This window comes from Lathyrus oleraceus, chromosome 6 (genome assembly GCF_024323335.1).
Source record: "Lathyrus oleraceus cultivar Zhongwan6 chromosome 6, CAAS_Psat_ZW6_1.0, whole genome shotgun sequence".
NCBI lineage: Eukaryota > Viridiplantae > Streptophyta > Magnoliopsida > Fabales > Fabaceae > Lathyrus > Lathyrus oleraceus.
The window spans coordinates 139310990-139334216 of NC_066584.1; the positions used below are offsets into that span (position 1 = coordinate 139310990).

The 23227-nt window shown below is 36.2% G+C and overlaps 1 protein-coding gene across 2 annotated transcripts; it reads right to left on the reverse strand.

The window, feature by feature from the left end:
- Nucleotides 1-19005: 19005 nt before the first annotated feature.
- On the reverse strand, nt 19006-22431 carry LOC127098331 (ubiquitin-conjugating enzyme E2 variant 1D). 2 transcript variants are annotated; one of them, XM_051036891.1, is made up of 4 exons: nt 22200-22431; nt 20432-20571; nt 19691-19816; nt 19006-19523 (listed from the first exon to the last, which is right to left on the reverse strand). In XM_051036891.1, exons 1-4 carry the CDS (start codon nt 22231-22233, stop codon nt 19383-19385), a joined length of 441 nt encoding a protein of 146 aa, XP_050892848.1. In that variant the 5' UTR covers nt 22234-22431; the 3' UTR covers nt 19006-19382. The 2 variants fall into 2 exon arrangements, with proteins under 2 accessions (XP_050892848.1, XP_050892847.1); XM_051036890.1 differs by having other exon boundaries at nt 19685-19816.
- Between the last annotated feature and the right edge of the window lie 796 nt (nt 22432-23227).

Sequence of the window (23227 nt, forward strand, 5' to 3'; positions counted from 1 at the left end):
CAATAAGCAACAGGCAATAAGCAATATCCAAACATCATAAAGATCAAGGAATCAAGTAAAGATAGACACATCCAAGCAAGCACTCCAATAGCTAGCAGTCTTTATTATCTTCTAATGTATCAGATGAAATATTCCTTGATCAACTCAGAACAAAACATCAGACATAAACCATGACAAAATAACAATTAAGCACAAAGTCAGAGTAGCCGATAAATCAATGGGAACTCAAAGTCTTGCATCAGATGAAGGCACAATTCAAGATAGCTCAGTCTCAAATGTTGGCATTGGCCAAGTCCTTTAGCACGGGAAATGTTGCCTTATTCTAAGTCCAAAAGTTCAGATCAAGTCCAACAGTCTACCAAATGTTTTTTAGCGTTTTTGTTGATATTATGTGTTTTAAGGTCTTATGACCACAAAAACCAAAATACACAAAAAATATATATAATCACAAGATATGGCTCAAAAGAGCAAAGTAAAAAAGAACTTAAACATAGATAAGTTATATGAAATGTAAATGGCAATGGAAGATCAATGACTGAAATTTAAATTGCATAAAGTAAATGACTTGAAAGTAAAAGCATAATGAATAAGAGTTAGTCAATGGTTAGTCAAATGTTAGTGTTGAGTTTTAATTGATTAAGTCATTCTTTGGAGAATACTCAGTCATTCATTCACAAGTATGGATCCTTGAACCAAGACATCTTCCATGAGAAGTGCTCCAACTTGGATAACTCAACAAGTATGCCACTAGCTCTCATGAAAGGAAAAAAGGTCAAGTCTCCACACAATGCTATGAATAATGGGAGACTTACAATCTCACTTACTAGAATGATATGCCTTGAGGGTCAAATTTAGCTCTATCTTAAGCAATCGTAATTGGACTTATGTAGAAGTCACAACTATTTGAGGTCGGGCAATAAAAATATAAGTGTTAATGCATGTTAGAGATTTGGTACAAATAACCAAACTTCTAAAACATACCACACACTAAAAGAAAATGGGAGGGACCTATCTCGGTCATACATGTATTGATTCATCTAACACAAGGCCATTGATGAATCAATTAGCATTCAGACATTAGAGATTGCATTGGTCAAATGAGGGAAATAGGGAAGAATAGGGATAAAGATGAAGAGAGGGGGAATAGAAATACAAATTGATCATGAGAGGAATTTCATTTGATCAATACCAACCATTCATTTCGGGAGATGAAATATACATTTCATCAATCCCCTAAATCCAATGGTTTTGATCAAACAAAATTCAAATCAACCATGACCAAGGCCCAAACAGAAAGTCAAACATCACAAGACCATAAAAATGGCTCAACGTAATTTTTAAACATTTAATCAATTAAAAATTAATTTAAAAATGAATTTAAATGCATTTTAATTTGGACAAAACCTCAAATCCCTTCAAAACACCAAATAAATGACCAAGGGATTTATCCTAGGTCAAAAAAGGTCAAAGGACCTTAGACAAAAAATTTCATGATTTTTGGAAAGTCAAAAGTATTTTAAAATAATTAAAAATATGCACACAAAAACTTAATTCATGAAAAATATCAAAATTCTTCCAAAAAAATAATTTTAATTCAAAATATGGAAGAGAAAAACATTTAAAGATTTTTGGTGAAAGTCCCATATTTTTTGGATTAAAAATAAAATTTCTATGAATTAAACAAAATAAAGGAATTAAATGGAGAATCAGAAAATAAAAAAAAATTCAAAAAAACAAGGGCCATCAGATCTCCCTCATTAATTGAGGTGGTAGATCTGATATCCAAGTGCGCGCTTCCATCATGTTCCACAGTCAAACGCGTGTACACACGTGGTAATCAAAAGCGAGGCCCCAGATTAAAACAAATTGAAAGGATCAGATGGTTTGGAAGGTGCCAACGCACCACCGGAGCCCTAGCTCCGGTCATCTTCTCTGGTGGACCTCACCAGACTGGTCCACCACAAACCACCACAAAAATGAAAATTAAGGACATGATTTTAAAGAAAAAATGCTTGGGAGCACGAATCTAACCTCCATTTTATCCAATTCAAAGTATATTGAAAGATACATGGATTTGAAAATTGAGGTTCATGATCTGAGTTGCTTCGATTTGACCTCAAAGCAACTCAATCTTGCTGCCTATATTGGTAGGACTTCAGCAAACCAAAAACTAATTAAAATAGTTTAGAAGTGAGGGAGAATCGAAAAAGAGAAGTTTCTGAAATTTCACCTTCGGGTAGCTTCAATTCAGCTTGATCTTGATCTGAATTTGCTTGGTTCTTCCTCCTTTTGCTTGCATTGACCAATTGAGATGGAAAAGATAATGAATCCAGCACAAACAAAATGACCTATAATATTTGACCATAAACAATGACTTTCCAAGCAAAACTAGCTCTTGATGTCAACATGAAAGTTGTTTGGAATGTCATAAGTAGTAACATTTATCTTGGAATCATTTTCATATGACAAAAATTGTAGGCAATAGGGTCTAGTGAACCCCAGTTTTGACCAGTTGACTTTCTCTGGTCAACCTCTTTGAACCAACTTGCAAACTTGAAGTTATATTGATCTTTGGGACTCATGGAGGATCATGTATGCGTAATATGATATGAAATTAAGTATCCCTTGATATATTGTACCAATGTTTGAAGAAACGTGATGAGGAAGTCACACAAGATACACAGATGAATTAGGGCTTCCAAGGAAAATAAGCTTCAAACTCTTGATGAATTCTTGATCAAAATGATAAAGGAAGATCACGGGAATCCATATATTATGTTTATAACCAATGTGAATCATATCTTCATTGATCTCCTTGCATTGAGGGTCTCAAACCCTAGATGTGAACTTGATGGGGCATAGGTGGATGCACACACTACCTACAAAAGAAACAAAGTTATACATAGACATATTTTTAGTATTTTGGTTAGTAAACAAAAGAAAAATGAAATATGATACATACAAAAATGTGCTTGGTGATCTCTCCCAATGCAAACTCAATGAATGAGGGGTAAGGAGGATGCCAAGGTGTGATCTCAAAGCCAATGCAAATGATGAGATAGCATGAGGGATCTTAGGGTCAAAATTGGGGTCTTACAATTAGGTTGTACATGATTAACCATAATTCAATACCTTTGATTCAAGTTGATCAGATTTTTTTTTATTAACTAAATCCTTTTATTCATGTATAATCCCATAGTCTACTCAAGTGATCAAAAGTCCCTTGATCACTTGATAAGACTATTATGTAAAGTTGCGGATCTCAAGGCCTCAAGTTGAGACTTTCATGTAAGGCATCCCCGGAAAATCCAGCAGTGGATTATACAAGGCATATCAAAGGTGTTTCTTCAAGAGCTTATCAATCAAGATCAAATTGTGTGACATGAGCCTTAAGAAATAGGGAATGAATGAGAATGGAGAATTCCATTAACTCATTCTTAATATCTTTGGGTACGGGATGAATGACCCAGTTGCTTATCATATTCACTCTATTAATAGACTTTAGCACAATTTAAATCAAATGATTTTCAAGTCTTCCTACATAAAGCAACAGTGCAACAATCAAAAGTCTCTATCAACAACTTATCAATCATGATTCATGTTGTATGCCATGAGCCTTAAGTAACAAAGAAGGATGAGAGTGGAGAATTCATATCCTTGTCTAGAGTATCCTTGGGTACGGAACGAATGACCCAGTTGCTCAAGGTATTCGCCTTTGTTCATAGACTATAATGCAATTTGAATCAAATGATTGATAAAGTCTTCATCATCATAAGGAGCAACAAGGATTATTCTTGAACAACTTGAAAGTTATGATGGGAATCACATTCCACGAGCCTTAAGTAGTAAATAAGGAATGAGAGTGGATAATTCTATTAACTCATTATGAATATCTTTGGGTACGGGACGAATGACATAGTTGCTTATCGTATTCACCTTTACTCATAAACTTTTGTGTGGTTCATATCCAATAATTTCCAAGTCTTCTTCATATTTTATTATCATATATCATTTCTCTTTCCTCAGTCTCTTGTTGTCTTTGTTTCGATCGTAGTGGGTTGAACTACGAAAGCTCTGACTTTCTCATTGCACGGTAAGAATAAGTAGGCATGAAGATTCAAATTTTCCGGGAGCTATTTTATTTATTAATTCCCCATTCATTAATCAATACCATATTTTTGAGACCAAATACATTTTTCCTTGCATTCCATGCACATCCTTTTAGGACGAAATAGTCAGAGTCCACCTTGTGAATTAAGAGGTGTTTTCCTTGATGTCAAACACTTTATTCTTTATTTTTTTGCCAATATGCCTGTTTACTGTTTGGGTCAGAGTTTATTCCTTCATGGATCCAATATACCATTCTTCTTTGGTTTCAAATTGTTTGTTACCTATAGTGATATAATATTCCTTATACCAAACACTTTCCTTTAGGTCTCATACATATCCTTTTTGGATGAAATAGTCGGAATCCACCTTGTAAACAAGGAGATGTTTGTCTTGATGTCAAACACTTTATTCCTTCTTTTTGGCCAATATGTCTGTTTACTCTTCGGTTCAAATTTCATTTGCCTTTATAGGTTCCCATGCTACCATTGTCTTTTGGTGCCAGTTATTATGTTCATCACTGTAGTCAACCCTTGAAGTTGTGTTTGCCTTGTCAGTCCTTATTGCTTAGGCAAAAAAATATTTGTCGCCACCATTGTCTTTTGGTACAAGTTGTCCTATTCATCACTGCAGTCAACCCTTGAAGTTGTGTTTGTCTTGTCAGTCCTTGTTGCTTAGGAAAACACCTCTTTGTTTCCACCACTGTCTTTTGGTATAAGTTATACTTCTCATCACTTCCAATTACTTATCTCTCTCTTTGTTTTCGTGGTTCTATGAACTACGAAGCCCTGACTTTTTCATTGAATGATGAGAATATGTAGGCACAAGGATTCGAACCCTTGGTGAGCACAATCCTAATTATTCTTTCTTCCTCCTTAGGGAACCATCCATATATTTCATGATTCATCATCTACCTTCAATCACAAGCCATTCACCCCGGTGACATACTACCTTTCTTTGAAACCAAATACATTTTCCTTTGGAATTCCATATATACCCTTTTAGGAAACTTGTCCACCTTTGTGCCAAGAGATGTTGGATATGAAATCAAACATTTAATTCATTATTTTTGGTCATGACAATACGATGGGGATGCCTATGTTCATCCACATCTTAGTATATACCACTTTTACTCTATGACTTCAAATACCATTTCTCATATGGATTCCAATAATACCTTTACCTTTGGTTCTAAACCATACCCTTCAGTCACTATGGTTACTCTTTCTCTATCACTTCATTTATTTCCATGATTCACTACTCACTACTTACATTCAATATCTTGTACCTTCATTCACTTCATGTGATATACTGTTATCTTTGAGTCAAATACAATTATCTCTTTGAGCTCCATCTTGTGCCGGCTTGTGAACCGAGAGATGTTTGCTATGGAACCAAACACTTAATTCTCTTTACTTTCGGTCGTACTGTATAGTGGTGAATACTCTAGGCTACCCATATTATCTCTTTTTGAAGTCAAACCACATTATCCTTTGGTCCATACCATATTTGTTATCACAACTTATTTTCATCTCTTATCACTAGTTCTATGAACTACAGAGTTCTGAATTCCTTATTGCACTATAAGGATACGTAGGCATGAGGGCCCCAATCCTCTCCGGGCACTTTATTTATTCTTCTATTTTTTCTCATTCTTTCACGAGTGATCTTTAGATATCACACTCATTCAAGCAAGAACCATCAAAGCGGTTCCCGTTAAGTACAACGGATGTAAGAGGTGCTAATAACTTCTCCTTGCATAACTGACTTCATTACCCAGATTTCTCTTTCCCCCGGGTTTTATTGATATTTTCCTTTTCCTTCGAGAATAAATAAAGTTTGATGGTGACTCTGTTGTATGTTCGAGCGTGCAATATGTTCGGGTATATTTCCGCTAGCTTCAGTTGGCGACTCTGCTAGGGACACTCTGCTACTTGGAGTATTTCCTAGTCGCTAAAAAGAGTCGAACCTAACTTTGGTTGCTTTTGCTTTCTTTAGGTGTTTATCTTTATGTCTTACTCTCATTATCTTTATATTGTTCATTTTCTTTACTGTTTTGCATTTTTCATACTCTATTATTCTGGATATCTATATATGTTGATGTTGGATTGGGGTGATGTTACATGAGTGAAGCTCTACACCCGAGCTTAGTATAACACATGATAGACTCATGGATAGTCGTGTACACATGTGTTTCGCACGTTAGGTTGTCATGAGAACCACACCCAGACTAAATTCATTTGGAAGTACTTTTGTCCTGCAGGAATTCGCTACCGCATGGTATTTTCATTTCGAGTCGATGACTCTGGGAGACCTCTTAGGAGCCACCTTTGGAGCATAGTCCATACCTGTGAGGGGGATATGAGTTTTTATTGCAGGAAATATAGACTCTACATACCATGTTTCCCATACTACATCGAACCTTTGAACTTACGACGAACAACATGTACAGATCATCCGGAATATATCAGAGCTTTGAATCTATGTGATGCATATCATTCCATCATACATTGTCACAACATCATAATAAAAAAAAATCATATGCATTTTCCAGGAATCCAAGAGCCAAGTTTTTTTATTGAGTACTCGAGACAAAGTATGACTTCTGACAAAAAAAGGAGTTCACAATTACAAGCTTGTGGAACCGCAATTGAAAGTTTTGAGAGGACTAGGGGCACGTATGATTCTTGAGAACAAAGAAGAGTTCAAGAAGTCTTATAGAAATATCCTAGGAATTCTTAATACTGAAGTCAACACCACTGTTGTGCACACTCTTGTGCAATTTTATGACCCTCCGCTGAGATGTTTCACCTTTCAAGATTATCAATTAGCACCTACTCCGGAAGAATAATCTCATATTTTGGGGATTGGGATTAAGAAAGTAAAAAGCTCACTAAATCCCATATCCTTGTTGAAGCCCTTCATCTGGAGAAGAAGGAAGTAGATTGAATCTTAAGCTTAAGGGTGGCATTCAGGGTTTTACCTCGAAGTTTCTGGTAGACAAGGCCACTACTTTTGCCGACGTTGGGAGTTGGATGGCTTTCAATGTTGTTCTAGCTTTACTCATCTATGGGATTGTATTGTTTCATAATATTGAAGACTTTGTGGATCTGGCTGCTATCCATATTTTTCTGACCAAGAATCATTTTCCTACTATTCTTGCTTATACTTACTACTCTATCCACGTGATGATTCATAAGAAGAAAGGAATTATCGTATGATGTATTCCTTTTCTATATAGATGGTTTATTTTGCATTGACCCAATAAAGGTCCTTTCATTGAGAATAAAGACAATCTGAAGTGGTCTCAAAGGATCATGTCGTTGAATTTTGAAGATATTTCCTAGTACTCAAGAAGCTACGATAATGTTAAGTTCATTCTCAATTGTGGTGACTTCCCTAATGTACCTCTTCTTGATACAAAAAGGTGGAATCAATTATAACCTAAAATTGGAACTACATATGTTGGGATACCCTATGATGTACGAACCTGATTCCAAGCATGTGGAAGATTTTGTCTTGTATGAAGGGGTCGACAATCCGGAGTTACTCAAGAAGATTATCAAGGCTTGGGAGAGATATGTCCTCAAGGAAGAGCTAAAATGGGTAAGAATAACTACATAGCCGGGAAGCTTATACCATATGGATTAAGGATAAGGTTAAAGAGATTTTGTTGTCGTTTTCATCAGAGTTGTCTATGAGCATTAAGCCTCTCGAATTCACTATTAATCGTATCTTTGAAGTTGACAAGCTGAAGAGAATTATCAAGGCATTAGAGAAAGAGAACTCGGATCTTAGATCTAATATTGGTAAGATTTCATTGGATAAGGAGAATTTGAGGCTCAATATGAATCAGAAGAGGGATAAGGCACTTCAAGCGAACAATGAGGTCCAAGCTGAGTTATACAAGAGAAGGAAGATGCAGCATATTCAGCTTCAATACTATTAAGTGTTCCATCTAAATATATTTTTTTTATCATTAGTTTGTTCGGTTGATCCAAAAGGAGCAACGGGAATATCCTCGGTCAGAACTGAAATTCTAGTTATCAGACTTTAGATGTCACACGGGTTGTTATGACATCCAATTCTGCACAGACAGGAATTATGCAGAACTTAAACGTAAGTGCAGTAAATAACACAAGTAATTGTTTACCCAGTTCAGTCCAACATGACCTACATCTGGGGGCTACCAAGCCAGGGAGGAAATCCACTATTAGTAGTATCAATTCAAAGCTAAACTCACCTGTTTACAACTTATCACTTAATCCCTACCCAATGCAATTTCAATCTTACACTAAGATCAGAGTTCCTACTCACTCCCCCTCAATCACCTCAGTGATTACTATCTTTAATCAATATTAAAGACAAGTTGAAGTCACACTTCGAACAACTCTTGATTGTGCTTCACAACTTTAATCAAGATACACAGCACTCACGCTTAAAAGCTTTGAGCGACACAACACTTACAACTCAATGAACACCCTATACCAAAACAATCATCAACGTGACAATGACTTGGCTTACAAGATATGTCTAATACAAGACTCACAAAAATACAGCAGTGAAGTATGATGGACACACTTAATCTTCACGCCTCAAAATCCCCGAAACTGAATGAAGGAACGCCTTCCTTTTATATTGTAGTACCTGGGCTTTTGCACTTATCTTTTTCTGAATTTAAGGTCACGCGAGTTCCCATAAATTCAACATTTAGGTTACTAACAAATAGGCTATTTGTTAGGTTCATTAAATGTAGCTTGGTTGTTGATTTCCTGGATTTTCTCTAAGCTGTTGAATCCCTGAAGAATAGCCTGAGAAAAAGCTGAAACAGAAAACTGAACAACCTACAATATAGCATATGCTGTCAGGAATGAATGTCACGACATTCAGCTTGACATCAAGGTCCATATGCTGAGTCTGTTTTTCCAGAAAACAGACTGTACAATTTTGCTGACCTGTACATGATCAAAATGACCATACTACAGTAACAGCTTACATTAATAAATGTCAAAGTGTCCAACTTAACATTTACACATTTGGCCTTAAGTTAGTTCTGTTATTCTCTTGAAGAACAAACTAAGTTACATGCTGAAGTATAGCAGAACACCACTCTGTCTAATGTTCAGTATATACTGTCCATGATGAATGTCATAACATCTACTTTGACATTCATACAGTAGGCCTTATGCCAGGTCTGGTTCTTCCTTGATAACCAGACTGCAAATGAATACTGAGCTCTAATAGAACACCAACTGTTCTATTCCTCAGTATCTGCTGACAGGGATGAATGTCACAGCATCCAGTTAGACATTCAATAAATCCTGTATTAGCTAATCCTGCAGTAACTACTCAAGCGTGTCATGACATCAGTCAAGACATCAGAGTACAGTTAGATATTCTAACCTACAATGCAGTCACACATACATGTCATGACATCAGTCAAGACATTAGTAACCAGCTAGTGTTTTACCATATAATGCAGCCAATTAAGCACCTACAAACTCCTCCTTTGGCAAATTTTTGGCTAAAACACTTTGATCCCCATAACAGAGTTCATAGCAGCGGAATCACACACCTAGCAGGAAATAATACTAGCTAATACACTCAGAGTGGTAGCACACTCACACACATGGAAGTTAAATAAAAACTTCACAAAGCAGCTTCGAAGTTGCGATTCTGTCAGACCAATCTGTTGACTGGGGTATCACATGTTACTCCCCCTTTATGTCAAAAATGTTGCCAAAGTCAACAACATAAGCAGAACAAATGACAGACTTACAGACTTGGTTTTACTTCACAGTTTCAACCAAGTTAGTACCCACTTGATCTTGCTTCACAGCTTTGATCAAGTAATCACCCACTTTTGCTTTACTGTAGGTACCACCATATCAGATGCCATGATTTTGTTTCTGACATCCAGAACCACTCCTGCATGAACAACATCCTTGAACTCCTGCAGGTACATTGGCCTTTTCATGGTAGGGTGTCTCTTTACCCTCTTGTAGCCACACTTGTTGCAAGTAGCATAGCTATGATCTATTGACCAATTAGAGCATAGTACCAATTGTTTAATAGGCAGAGATATTAAACAATACATCCCAAACATCAGTGGTTGCTATAAGGTCTCAGAGAGACATATTCCCAGTTTGCTCCTTAAGTTTTCAAACTGAGTAGCATCCAGAGCCTTTGTAAATATGTCAGCCAGTTGAAGGTCCGTGGCTACATGTTCCAAAGTGATCACCTTGTCTTCCACCAGATCTCTGATGAAGTGGTGCCTAATGTCAATATGTTTGGTCCTGCTGTGTTGTATGGGATTCTTGGAGATATTGATGGCACTGAGATTATCACAGAACAATGTCATGACATTTTGAGTGACATTGTACTCAGTGAGCATCTGTTTCATCCAAACCAGTTGGGAACAACTGCTTCCAGCAGCTATGTATTCAGCCTCTGCAGTGGACAGAGAAACACAATTCTGCTTCTTGCTGAACCAAGATATGAGATTGTCTCCTAAGAAGAAACATCCACCTGATGTGCTTTTTCTGTCATCAGCACTCCCAGCCCAGTCAGCATCACAGTACCCAGATAGGACAGGCTCAGACCCATGTGAATACAGCATCCCATAGTCACAAGTCCCATTGATGTACTTGAGGATCCTTTTGACTTGATTCAAGTGGCTCACCTTAGGCTCTGCTTGGTATCTAGCACATACTCCAACTGCATAAGAAATGTCAGGTCTACTTGCAGTTAGGTAAAGTAGGCTTCCTATCATGCTTCTATACAAGCATTGATCAACTCCAGGCCCTCCTTCATCTTTGGTTAACTTCAGATGAGTAGGCGCAGGAGTCCTCTTGTGCCTAGCATTATCCATACCAAACTTCTTAACTATGTTCTTGGCATACTTGCTTTGGGAGAGAAACATAGAGTCCTCCATTTGGTTTACTTGCATTCCAAGGAAATAGGTCAGTTCTCCAACTAGACTCATTTCAAACTCGGATTGCATCTGGTGAACAAATTTTTGAACCATTTGTTCTGACATTCCACCAAAGACTATATCATCCACATAGATTTGAGCAATCATGATTTTGCCGTCTTCATCCTTCACAAATAAGGTTTTATCTATTCCACCTTTTCTGTATCCATTTGAGGTCAGAAATTCGGTCAACCTTTCATACCATGCTCTAGGTGCTTGTTTCAACCCATACAAGGCTTTCCTCAACTTGTATACATGCTTAGGTTGGTTAGGATCACAGAACCCTTTAGGTTGTTCCACATAGACTTCTTCATTCAGGTAGCCATTCAAGAATGCACTCTTCACATCCATTTGGAATAGCTTAAACTTCAGGATGCATGCTACCCCCAACAGCAATCTGATGGACTCAAGCCTAGCCACAGGAGCAAATGTCTCATCAAAATCTACCCCTTCAACTTGAGTGTATCCTTGAGCTACTAGTCTTGCTTTATTCCTAGTAATTACTCCTTTCTCATCAGATTTGTTTTTGTAGATCCACTTGGTACCAATGATGTTGGTCCCTTCAGGTCTTGGAACTAGCTCCCAGACTTCATTCCTTTTGAACTGCTCAAGTTCCTCTTGCATGGCAGTGATCCAGTATTCGTCAGTCAGGGCTTCTTTCACATTCTTTGGTTCAACCTTGGATACAAAGCAGGAATTTGAGCTTATTCCCTGTGACCTGGTAGTTACACCACTGGTGGGATCCCCTATGATAAGATCCTTATGGTGGTCTTTCTGAATTCTGATAGATGGCACTTTGGTGGTTGCATCTACTTCACATTCAGGAGGAGGTTCCTGTACTTCTTCAGACTTGACTGGACTGTCAGTTGAACTGTCAAGGAATGTTTCAACATCCTCCATGACATCGGTTCCTTCCTCTTTATCGTCCACAATAACATTTATGGATTCCATCAGGACATTGGTCCTGTAGTTGAACACTCTGTAGGCTCTGCTGTTAGTGGAGTATCCCAGAAATATACCCTTATCACTTTTGGGATCTAGCTTCCTTCTCTGTTCACGATCTGTGAGAATGTAGCATTTACTTCCAAAGATATGAAAGTACTTCACAGTGGGTTTTCTGCCTTTCCATATTTCATATAGAGTGGAGGAGGTTCCTTTTCTCAAGGTGACTCTGTTGTGAACATAGCATGCGGTATTCATTGCTTCAGCCCAGAAGTGCATGGGGAGCTTCTTTGCATGAATCATTGCTCTGGCAGATTCTTGAATAGTTCTATTTTTTCTTTCAACTATTCCATTCTACTGAGGAGTTATAGGGGAGGAGAACTCATGACTTATTCCTTCAGACGAGCAAAAATCATCAAACTTGGAATTCTTGAACTCCGTACCATGATCACTTCTAATCCGGACCACACAACTGTCCTTTTCCCTTTGAAGTCTTATGCACAGGTCTTTGAAGACATCAAATGTATCTGACTTCTCTCTGATGAAGCTTATCCACGTGTATCTGGAATGGTCATCCACCACCACGTAAGCATATTTCTTCCCACCAAGGCTTTCAACCTGCATAGGTCCCATTAGGTCCATGTGCAACAGTTCCAGAACTCTGGAGGTTGTGGGATGTCCCAGCTTCGGATGTGACATCTTGGTTTGCTTGCCCACCTGGCATTCTCCACAGACTCTTCCTTCATCAATCAGAAGCTTTGGAATTCCTCTGACTGCTTCCTTGGATATAATCTTCTTCATTCCCCGTAAGTGGAGATGTCCAAGACGTCTATGCCACAGCTTCACATCCTGTTCTTCCTTGGCTGAGGAGCATGTTGTAGAAAAGTTAGAGACTTCAGGTTCCCACAGGTAGCAGTTATCTTTGGACCTGGTTCCTCTCATAACTTCCTGATTGTCACCATTTGTCACAATGCATAGCTCCTTAGTAAACTGAACATGAAACCCTTGATCACACAGCTGACTTATGCTGATGAGGTTTGCAGTTAGTCCTCTTACTAACAGCACATTATTCAGATTTGGCACTCCAGAACAGTCCAGTTTGCCCACACCTTTTCTTTTTCCTTTGGCACCATCACCAAAGGTCACATAGCTGGTAGTGTGAGGTTGAATATCTACCAGTAGATTTTCCATACCAGTCATATGTCTTGAGCATCCACTGTCAAAGTACCAGTCTTCTCTGGTAGAAGCCCTTAGAGCAGTGTGTGCTATCCTAGCATACCATTGTTGCTTCTTAATGGGAACATAGCGCTTATGTGTTTTATGCTTAGGCCTGACATGCGAGGCTTGGTTAGGGAAACCATGAATCCAGTAGCAGAAGGCTTTTATATGACCACGCCTACCACAGTGGTGACACCTCCACTCCTGGTATTTCCTCTTCTGATGATCATTCATCCTAGTTCCTCGATGTTGAGACATTGGCTTTGACTTCCGCTTGAACTTCTGAACTTTAGCCTTTGGGCGTTTGTGTTCAGTTGAGGATCTTTTCCCAAATCCTAGGCCAGATTTGGTTCCAGACTGCTGTCCCACCTTTAGAATCTCTTCCAAGGTGTCAGTTCCCTTATTCATCATTCTGATGGATTTAGTCATCTGATTCAGCTTGGAGGTCAGCAGGGCTATCTCACCATTTAGACCCTCTATGACAGACAGTTGCTTCTGTCTCTCATCTTCCAGTTCCTTGATGAGTTTCTTCTGCTTTTCTCCTTGTGCACGCACTTCTGCACTGGTGGAACACAACTTCTTATAGGCTGCAGCAAGTTCATCAAAGGTCAGTTCATCTGCACTTGAGTCATCATCAGAGGCACAAACACTGGTTAGTGCAGTGACATGTTTGGCAGATTCTCCTTCAGATTCACTTTCAGAGTCTCCTTCAGACCATGTGATAGCTAGCCCCTTATTTTGCAATTTGAGGTAAGTAGGGCATTCAGCTCTGACGTGTCCATACCCTTCACAACCATGACACTGGATTCCCTTGCCGTGATTGAACTTCTCATCAGAAGTTGATCTTTTCTTAATGTCAGACGGGATGTTCTTGACATTAGGTCTACCTCTTTGATCAATCTTCTTCACGAACTTGTTGAACTGTCTCCCAAGCATGGCTAAGGCTTCTGATATACTTTCATCACCTCCAGTATATCCTGCTTCTGACTCCTCTTCAGCATTAGATACAAAAGCTATACTTTTGTTCTTCTTCTCAGCATACTCACCCAAGCCCATTTCAAAGGTTTGGAGAGAACCAATGAGCTCATCCACCTTCATGTTGCAGATGTCCTGCGCCTCCTCTATGGCTGTGACCTTCATAGCAAATCTCTTAGGCAAGGACCTGAGAATCTTTCTTACAAGTTTCTCTTCAGCCATTTTCTCACCTAGTCCACCAGAGGTGTTTGCAATTTCAAGAATATTCATGTGAAAGTCATGAATAGTCTCCTCCTCTTTCATCCTCAGATTTTCAAACTTGGTGGTCAGCATCTGAAGTTTGGACATCTTCACCTTGGAAGTACCTTCATGAGTTACCTTGAGGGTATCCCAAACTTCCTTAGCTAGTTCACAGTGGTGCACCAGCCTGAAGATGTTCTTACTGATTCCATTGAACAATGCATTCAAGGCCTTGGAATTTCCAAGAGCTAATGCCTCTTGCTCCTTGTCCCACTCTTCTTCAGGAATCTGCACACTGACTCCATCCTCACCTGTCTTCGTTGGATGTTCCCATCCTTTGTTGACAGCTCTCCAGACTTTGCTATCTAGAGACCTTAAGAAGGCTATCATACGAGGCTTCCAGTCATCATAATTAGAGCCATCCAACATGGGTGGTCTATTTGAGTGTCCTATATCCTTGTCCATGGTACTAGAAAGTAACTTCCCTAGATCTCACCCAGAAATTCACAGGCAGGGTGCCTGCTCTGATGCCAATTGAAATTCTAGTTATCAGACTTTAGATGTCACACGGGTTGTTATGACATCCAATTCTGCACAGACAGGAATTATGCAGAACTTAAACGTAAGTGCAGTAAATAACACAAGTAATTGTTTACCCAGTTCAGTCCAACATGACCTACATCTGGGGGCTACCAAGCCAGGGAGGAAATCCATTATTAGTAGTATCAATTCAAAGCTAAACTCACCCGTTTACAACTTATCACTTAATCCCTACCCAATGCAATTTCAATCTTACACTAAGATCAGAGTTCCTACTCACTCCCCCTCAATCACCTCAGTGATTACTATCTTTAATCAATATTAAAGACAAGTTGAAGTCACACTTCAAATAACTCTTGATTGTGCTTCACAGCTTTAATCAAGATACACAGCACTCACGCTTAAAAGCTTTGAGCGACACAACACTTACAACTCAATGAACACCCTATACCAAAACAATCATCAACGTGACAATGGCTTGGCTTACAAGATATGTCTAATACAAGACTCACAAAAATACAGCAGTGAAGTATGATGGACACACTTAATCTTCACGCCTCAAAATCCCCGAAACTGAATGAAGGAACGCCTTCCTTTTATATTGCAGTACCTGGGCTTTTGCACTTGTATTTTCCTGAATTTAAGGTCACGCGAGTTCCCATAAATTCAACATTTAGGTTACTAACAAATAGGCTATTTGTTAGGTTCATTAAATGTAGCTTGGTTGTTGATTTCCTGGATTTTCTCTAAGCTGTTGAATCCCTGAAGAATAGCCTGAGAAAAAGCTGAAACAGAAAACTGAACAACCTACAATATAGCATATGCTGTCAGGAATGAATGTCACGACATTCAGCTTGACATCAAGGTCCATATGCTGAGTCTGTTTTTCCAGAAAACAGACTGTACAATTTTGCTGACCTGTACATGATCAAAATGACCATACTACAGTAACAGCTTACATTAATAAATGTCAAAGTGTCCAACTTAACATTTACACATTTGGCCTTAAGTTAGTTCTGTTATTCTCTTGAAGAACAAACTAAGTTACATGCTGAAGTATAGCAGAACACCACTCTGTCTAATGTTCAGTATATACTGTCCATGATGAATGTCATAACATCTACTTTGACATTCATACAGTAGGCCTTATGCCAGGTCTGGTTCTTCCTTGATAACCAGACTGCAAATGAATACTGAGCTCTAATAGAACACCAATTGTTTTATTCCTCAGTATCTGCTGACAGGGATGAATGTCACAGCATCCAGTTAGACATTCAATAAATCTTGTATTAGCTAATCCTGCAGTAACTACTCAAGCGTGTCATGACATCAGTCAAGACATCAGAGTACAGTTAGATATTCTAACCTACAATGCAGTCACACATACATGTCATGACATCAGTCAAGACATTAGTAACCAGCTAGTGTTTTACCATATAATGCAGCCAATTAAGCACCTACAAGAACGTTGACAAATTCTTTAAGGTTAGAAAAAAATTCATTTTAGTTTGCTAACGTTTGAAGTGAAGACCCTCAAACTTGAATGGTTTGTCAGAGACAGCGACTGCAGTATTACCAATAATTTCTTTGGTAGCCATGGCAGTTTTTGAAACGTCTTAAAATTGTTGTTTCACGGTTTTAAAAATTAGCCACAGAAGAAATTATTTGGTCGAGTCGCGGACTAGGTAGCTCTCTTTAAGACGTTTCACGGCACTGCCCAAAGTTATGCACCATCTAATGGTACAAAGACCATTTAAATATGGTATGAATATCACTCGTAGTATCTAGTATAACAATAAGTAACTGGATAATTATATGAACTAGTAATAGCATTCCCACTCATGAAAAGTAATATTGGGAATAATATTAATGAAAAGTAAAATATTTGATATTATACTTTATTTAAGTTATTTTTTAAGTTAATTATCATATTTAAGTTAATTATCTTATTTAAGTTGTTTTTTAAGATATTTAAATTATCTTATTTGAGATACGTAAAAAAATTAACTTAAATAAGATAATTAACTTAATTCTTCAGAAATTTTGATTTACTTATTTAAGTTAACTATTTTACTTCACTCATTAAGATATTAAAAAATAATTAATAACTTAATTCTACAGAAATTTATTTCAGTGAAGGTTAGTTGAAAATTAAAATAAACAAAGGGTATATTGGGGATAACATTTTTAAACATGAATGAAATAGTCTTTTACACAAACAAAAGTTACTGATTGAATTATATGAATAACTCATATAAAATCAGATCATTTTATCACATAAGTTAATTTCCATAATAAAATTATATAGATAAGAAATTAGGTTTACCCAAATTACTTTGTCTCTAAAAGATTCTAAAAAACTATCACACCTTAAAAAAAGTTTTTTGAAAAATAAACATTGTAAATTAAATTAATTTTCTATTTCAAATATATATATTTTTTAAAATTTCATTAACAAAAATAAAGACTTGATTGATGAAAATTTTATTTTTTATTATGAGATTAATTATTATGCACGGTCAGTGTAAAAAAATTTACATTGTCAATGCATTACAATCATCCGTTTATATTATTTTTTAAGTGGTTAAAATAAAAATCAGTATAAAAAATATTTACACTATCAATATATATCAATTAAATTCTTTTATTATTTATCAAAAGTTGGTTGAGAGAATATAATTTTTCTCTAATAATCATTCATCTTACCATGGATGGTGTTACCGCTGTTGTTGTCTATTAGGTAGAAAAGAAATATAATGACATTTTTAAAACTTTTCCACGACGTTTGTCAAGGTGCTATCGTCTCACAGCTATGCATTGAGAAGCTTTCTATTGCCAGAGAGTTATGCATTAAGCGTTCCAATTAGGGTGTTGGACTTTTTCTTCCATCAGAATCACAAGTCTCTTCCTTTAATCCGATAATAATAAAAGATATGACAATGTTTAATGGTATTATTTCTTTAAATGACCAAGTTAAATTACATTTTTATTGCCATTGTACCATTCACTAAATTAAATGGTTCATCTATTTTTATCCTAGTTGATAAGAAAAAATTGGATGTTTTTTATTTTGAGACCACGAGTAAAAGGAGGTGAAAGAGGAAGACAAAGCTATTGTTGGAGTTAGCTTTGCATGAATATGATGCTTGGACTGATTTCATTATAATTAACTATTTCTTTTTCATATTCTTTTGTCACACTGTCTTTGCTCTACATCCAAATATTAGCATTCGATTTAATTTTTCTTATATCACTCGAAATTATTCGCCATTTCACGGTTGTGATATATTAGATGATCCCAATGTGATTGATAACATTGAAAATGTACCCAATAAAATGAATCAATCATTGATATATTGAAATGCCAAATTCAACTGATAATAAAAATTTTCATTTGTATCATGATTGGCCAGCCATTAGACTACTTACAAAAAAATTCACCTTTATAGTCTGACCAATTTTGCCATGGTAGGTAACCTTTATAAGTTCGGGAAAAGATTTGGCGACTTTAAAATAAGATAACTTCGGTAACTTCAGTACAAATAAAAACCAAAATTATTCACATGTCATAACTTTGGTAACTTCGGTACAATTAAAAGCCAAAATTATTCACATGTTTTATTTTAATGATTTACATATAGTCCAATTACACTGAAGTTACTAAAGTCACCATATTTGAAAGTCACCCAAATCCAACCTACCCAACTAAATTTTCAATCAATCATATAGCAAATGAATAAGAAAGGCTGAAAGAGTATATTTATTCCGGACATTCCCATTATTACAATTCGATAATGCATGCAATCAAACAGTGAACTAATTTGATGGCATGGACAGAGGACTTTGGTGTAACTAATCAGTTAGGAAAACAGAACCATTTGTGCAAATGAGCAAACAACTCAATGTAATTTTAACAAAACCATCGGTTTTTACCAAGGGACAAGAACGCCCCTTTAGTTTGGAGAACCCAAAACTGCATTAAACAAGCACCAAAACCAATTACCAAAATATAAAGGCACACATCCAAATTGATACTTCCTATTTTCCATTTAGCTCCAGCTTACTTACAAGGCACAAAAAGAGTAAAGCAAAAGGATGCAAGACTAAAAATTGAAAATAGCATTGTGATAATCTGAAGGAAAAATACCACTACTTAAAAGAGTTGCTTTCAATATTTGACACAATTTCATCATCAAACAGCATCCCTTCAGCACAGTTGACAAAGTAAGACAACAAACAACTCTGAAGCCATAGAGATGGAAATAGGAAGCTTTTTAGGGCATTCCCCAACATGTTCTTGAATTCAGAAGGATCCACGAAGCATTACACACTATATATTGCATACTGCAAAATGCAATATGATCCAACAACTATATGATCTTGGATGTTAAAAGTAAGTTCCTTCCGGAGGCTGGACAAGCTTCCGGTTATGAGGAGCTGCCATTTCTTTCTTCAGCTGAGTCAGTATATCCTCCATGCTGTACTCTCTTTGCCAATTTGCAAGAAGCCCAAATTTCTTTGGTTCAACCTGTTTCATATAAACTTTGATTAAATCTCTAATAACATAGGATTCGAAGTTATTGCCAAAGAACCAAAGAGATTGTGTTAGCACAGGTTGTAACTTCATATATACTTCAAAAGAATGAACTATAAAATAGTTAGAAGATGAAAGCATGTGGAAATTGTAACTGATACCACGCCAGTTTCATGGTTAACACAAGTCATATTGATTCGTGAATGAAACCGAACTGTTGGGGGCTTTTCTGGGTAGTCTTTATCACAAAACAGCTTCAGTTGATAAATCCTTCCTTCATGTACAGTCTGACGGAGAAAACACAAAAGAAAGATAATCATATCAAATGCAAGCAACTTGTTAAGTATGCACAAAATGAAAGCAGATACAAAGATACAATAAAATTTAGCCAAACTTTCAAATTTCTTTCCAATGCTGCATTAATCAGGCCAAACAAAAAGATCTGACAGGACATTGGAAGGGCATATCTATTGTAGATTAAAGAAATCCAATAAATAACATTATAAGTTAAAACCATGGGATATATTACAGCATTTTGTAACCAAACATTCAGTTATGATTTAATAGCTCTAGATATTATGCTCACTGCAGTTCTAGAATGACTGCCAGACTGCATGTGCAAATTCAGAGAAGTCTAAGCTCACTATTATATAGATAAACCAGTAACTCAGAACAAGAACTTGAAAAACATGTTTTTGTACACAATTTGCATACACTGCAATGTTCAAGGAGCCATGATGTAAATTATACTATAATGCTTCCAGGACTTCCACACAAACTAGTTTTAACAAATTATAGGCAAATTGCTGCTTTAGAATCTACTTATTCAAAGTTCAAACACAATAAAAAAATCTGCTTTTACACGGGCAATGGATGTCAGGCGGTTACTGATAAATACTTACATTATGGGGGCCAATGATGGTACCAGTCCAAGAGCGCATGTAAATGTCATCGCCATCATCCATTCCATAGCTAACTGTGCCATCGCCAATACCTTTTTCTCCACGTTCAAGTTCCTCCAGCAATCTGAAGTTCCTTGGAACTGCATTGATGCACACACATTTAAAACAATATCAATATAAGCATCTTTAATTTGAATAACACCAAGTAACTAAGCATTTTGCGTGCATGTCAATGAACACAACAATATTAATAGAATCCTTTATCCACAGCTTCACCAAGTCAAATTCGAAGTGTTAAAACTCAGGCCAGGACAAGTGCACTTGAACTATGACAAGTTCTTGAAATGTTCAAAAAACTGTTGTCCAAGCATAACAACGACGTTAACTAGCTCATACAACAAATGAAGCCTTTATACTCACAAGACAAAAAGAATGAATGTTTCTAACTTGCATTGCCTCCGGATAAACATTAACAATAAAAGTTGTAAAAATGTTTTTCTACACATTGAACCAACTGATATAGATATCTGTCGGATCAATTGCTGAAGCCTTAACTAACTTTTATTTCTTAAAATTATATCGGTGTCGGTGTAAGGTGTATTTGCTTCATAGCTTAAACTTCAATGCACAGCATACTAATCACATCAAGAATAACTACTATAAACAGACCAAGAACACCAACTAAAAAACACACAACATAATTAACAAAACAAAATTAACAAGTAAAAAGATCAACATTTCAATTGGAGTAAATTGTAAATACAAGAAAAAAAAAACCCAAAAATATTATTTATAATAAATCATCAACCAAAACATCGCAACAAGAAGCTTAAGTCACCGATCCAAAATTCCATCGATATAAAATTGAAACAAACAAAAAACGCCAAAATTAACTCATACAACAAATGAAGCCTTCTATATTCACAACATAACAAGAATGAATGTTTCAAATTTACATTGCCTCAGGATAAACACTTAACAATAAAAGATGAAAATGTGTTTTCTCACATTGAACCAACTGATACAGATATGTGTCGGATCCAGTGCCGAAGTCTTAAACCAACTAACTTTAATTTCTTAAAATTACAGTAGTGTCTCCATGTCAGTGTAATGTGGCTTTGCTTCATAGCACACTGTAGCACCTAAACCTCTAAACACGTGATTAGGTTTACCTTATTCATGTTTTCACATTATTACCGGTGTCCCCGTGTCAGTGTCGTGTTTGGGATATTCGTGCTTCATAGTCATAGCTTAAACTTCAATATGTGAAGTTTAAGAAATATATAACCGCACATAAATCATATCAACGAATAACTACTAAAAACAAAGCTAATAAACAAGAACAGCAATGAAATGAAATATATATAACACATAAAAATCAACAAAATCTCAATCAAACAAAAAAAAACTTCTAATCAAAACATAATTAACGATTAAAAACGATCAACATTTCAATTAGAGTTAATTGCAAATTAAAAAAAAAACTCAAATATTATTCATAATAAATCATCAACAAAAACATCACAACAAGAAGATTAAGTCACCGATCCAAAATTCCATCCATATAAAATCGAAACAAACAAAAACCCTAAAATTAAGAATAATTACAAGCATCAATTATTCTAGGTCAACGGCAACAAGTGCGTAACAAAATCTACATAGCAAGAGAGGAATATTCAAGGAAAACATGAACAACAATCATAATCGACGGAAAACATAAACGGCGTCGTTAAACAGAAAGAAACGACGAGTTTGAACAGTGACTAACCCACGACACTGGATCCTCCTGAGCCAAGCGTCATGGATGATTATCAGAGGTTTTTGGTGAAGTGAGAGTTGCGGATCTGATCGGAAAATTGAAAACAGTTGAGAAAGAGAAACGATAAAGATGAAGGAGAATAAGGGAAAGAGAAAAGAAGAACGCGAATTGTGGGGAATAATAAAGGAAAAAACAAAGGGTAAAGAAAGGACTTGGTGGAATGAAATAGGAAATCGTGATTGGGTTGAGATTTTCAGCGAAACGGAGGGTTCTTTGTCGTTTTGTTTATGGGCCAACCCACTGACCCATTCTTGTTTTCGGCCCATTTTTTCATTTCTTCATTTTTTGCAAAAGGAAATTTTAATTTTAAAAAATTATTATTGGTTTAAGTCTATTAATTATAATCATTATAAATCATTAAAAATGATTCGATGTTGTGAATTGTAGAAGGTATAGAAATTTTTGTAATCAAATACCAATATTAAGCTCTTGGACAAAGAAAGGAATTTAGATTTGTTTATATAGGTATATATATAGTTGTATTTATTAGTTCATAGTTAGGATTGGTGATTTGGTCTTAAACTAAATAGGGTAACTAAGGTTACCATCATTTTGATTGTTTGATATCTATGTTGGTTGTTGGGTTACATGGAAGGTTGGATTTTAAATGGACATTTTGAAATGTTAGCTTCAAAAATACATGAGATATATGTCACCACTTCTCACTTAATTTTTGAGACATTCACTTTAGTATAATAGCTTTGACTAGATTTAATTTATCTCAAGTTAATTCAATTGAGAATTAAAATAATTTAAAAATTAAATTAAAAAAAAAGAATAATTTTTATTTTTATTGTGAGGAAACTAAATATATTAATAACATTGTTAAAACACAAGGTGTGCCACCATAAATGACCAAAAATATAAGGAAAACAAAATTTCAATAATTACAGAGCAAAACCATCAATCAACATAGATGGAAATAACAACAAAAACATATACAATACAAAAGCAAGAACTAGAAAAACTCAAAATAA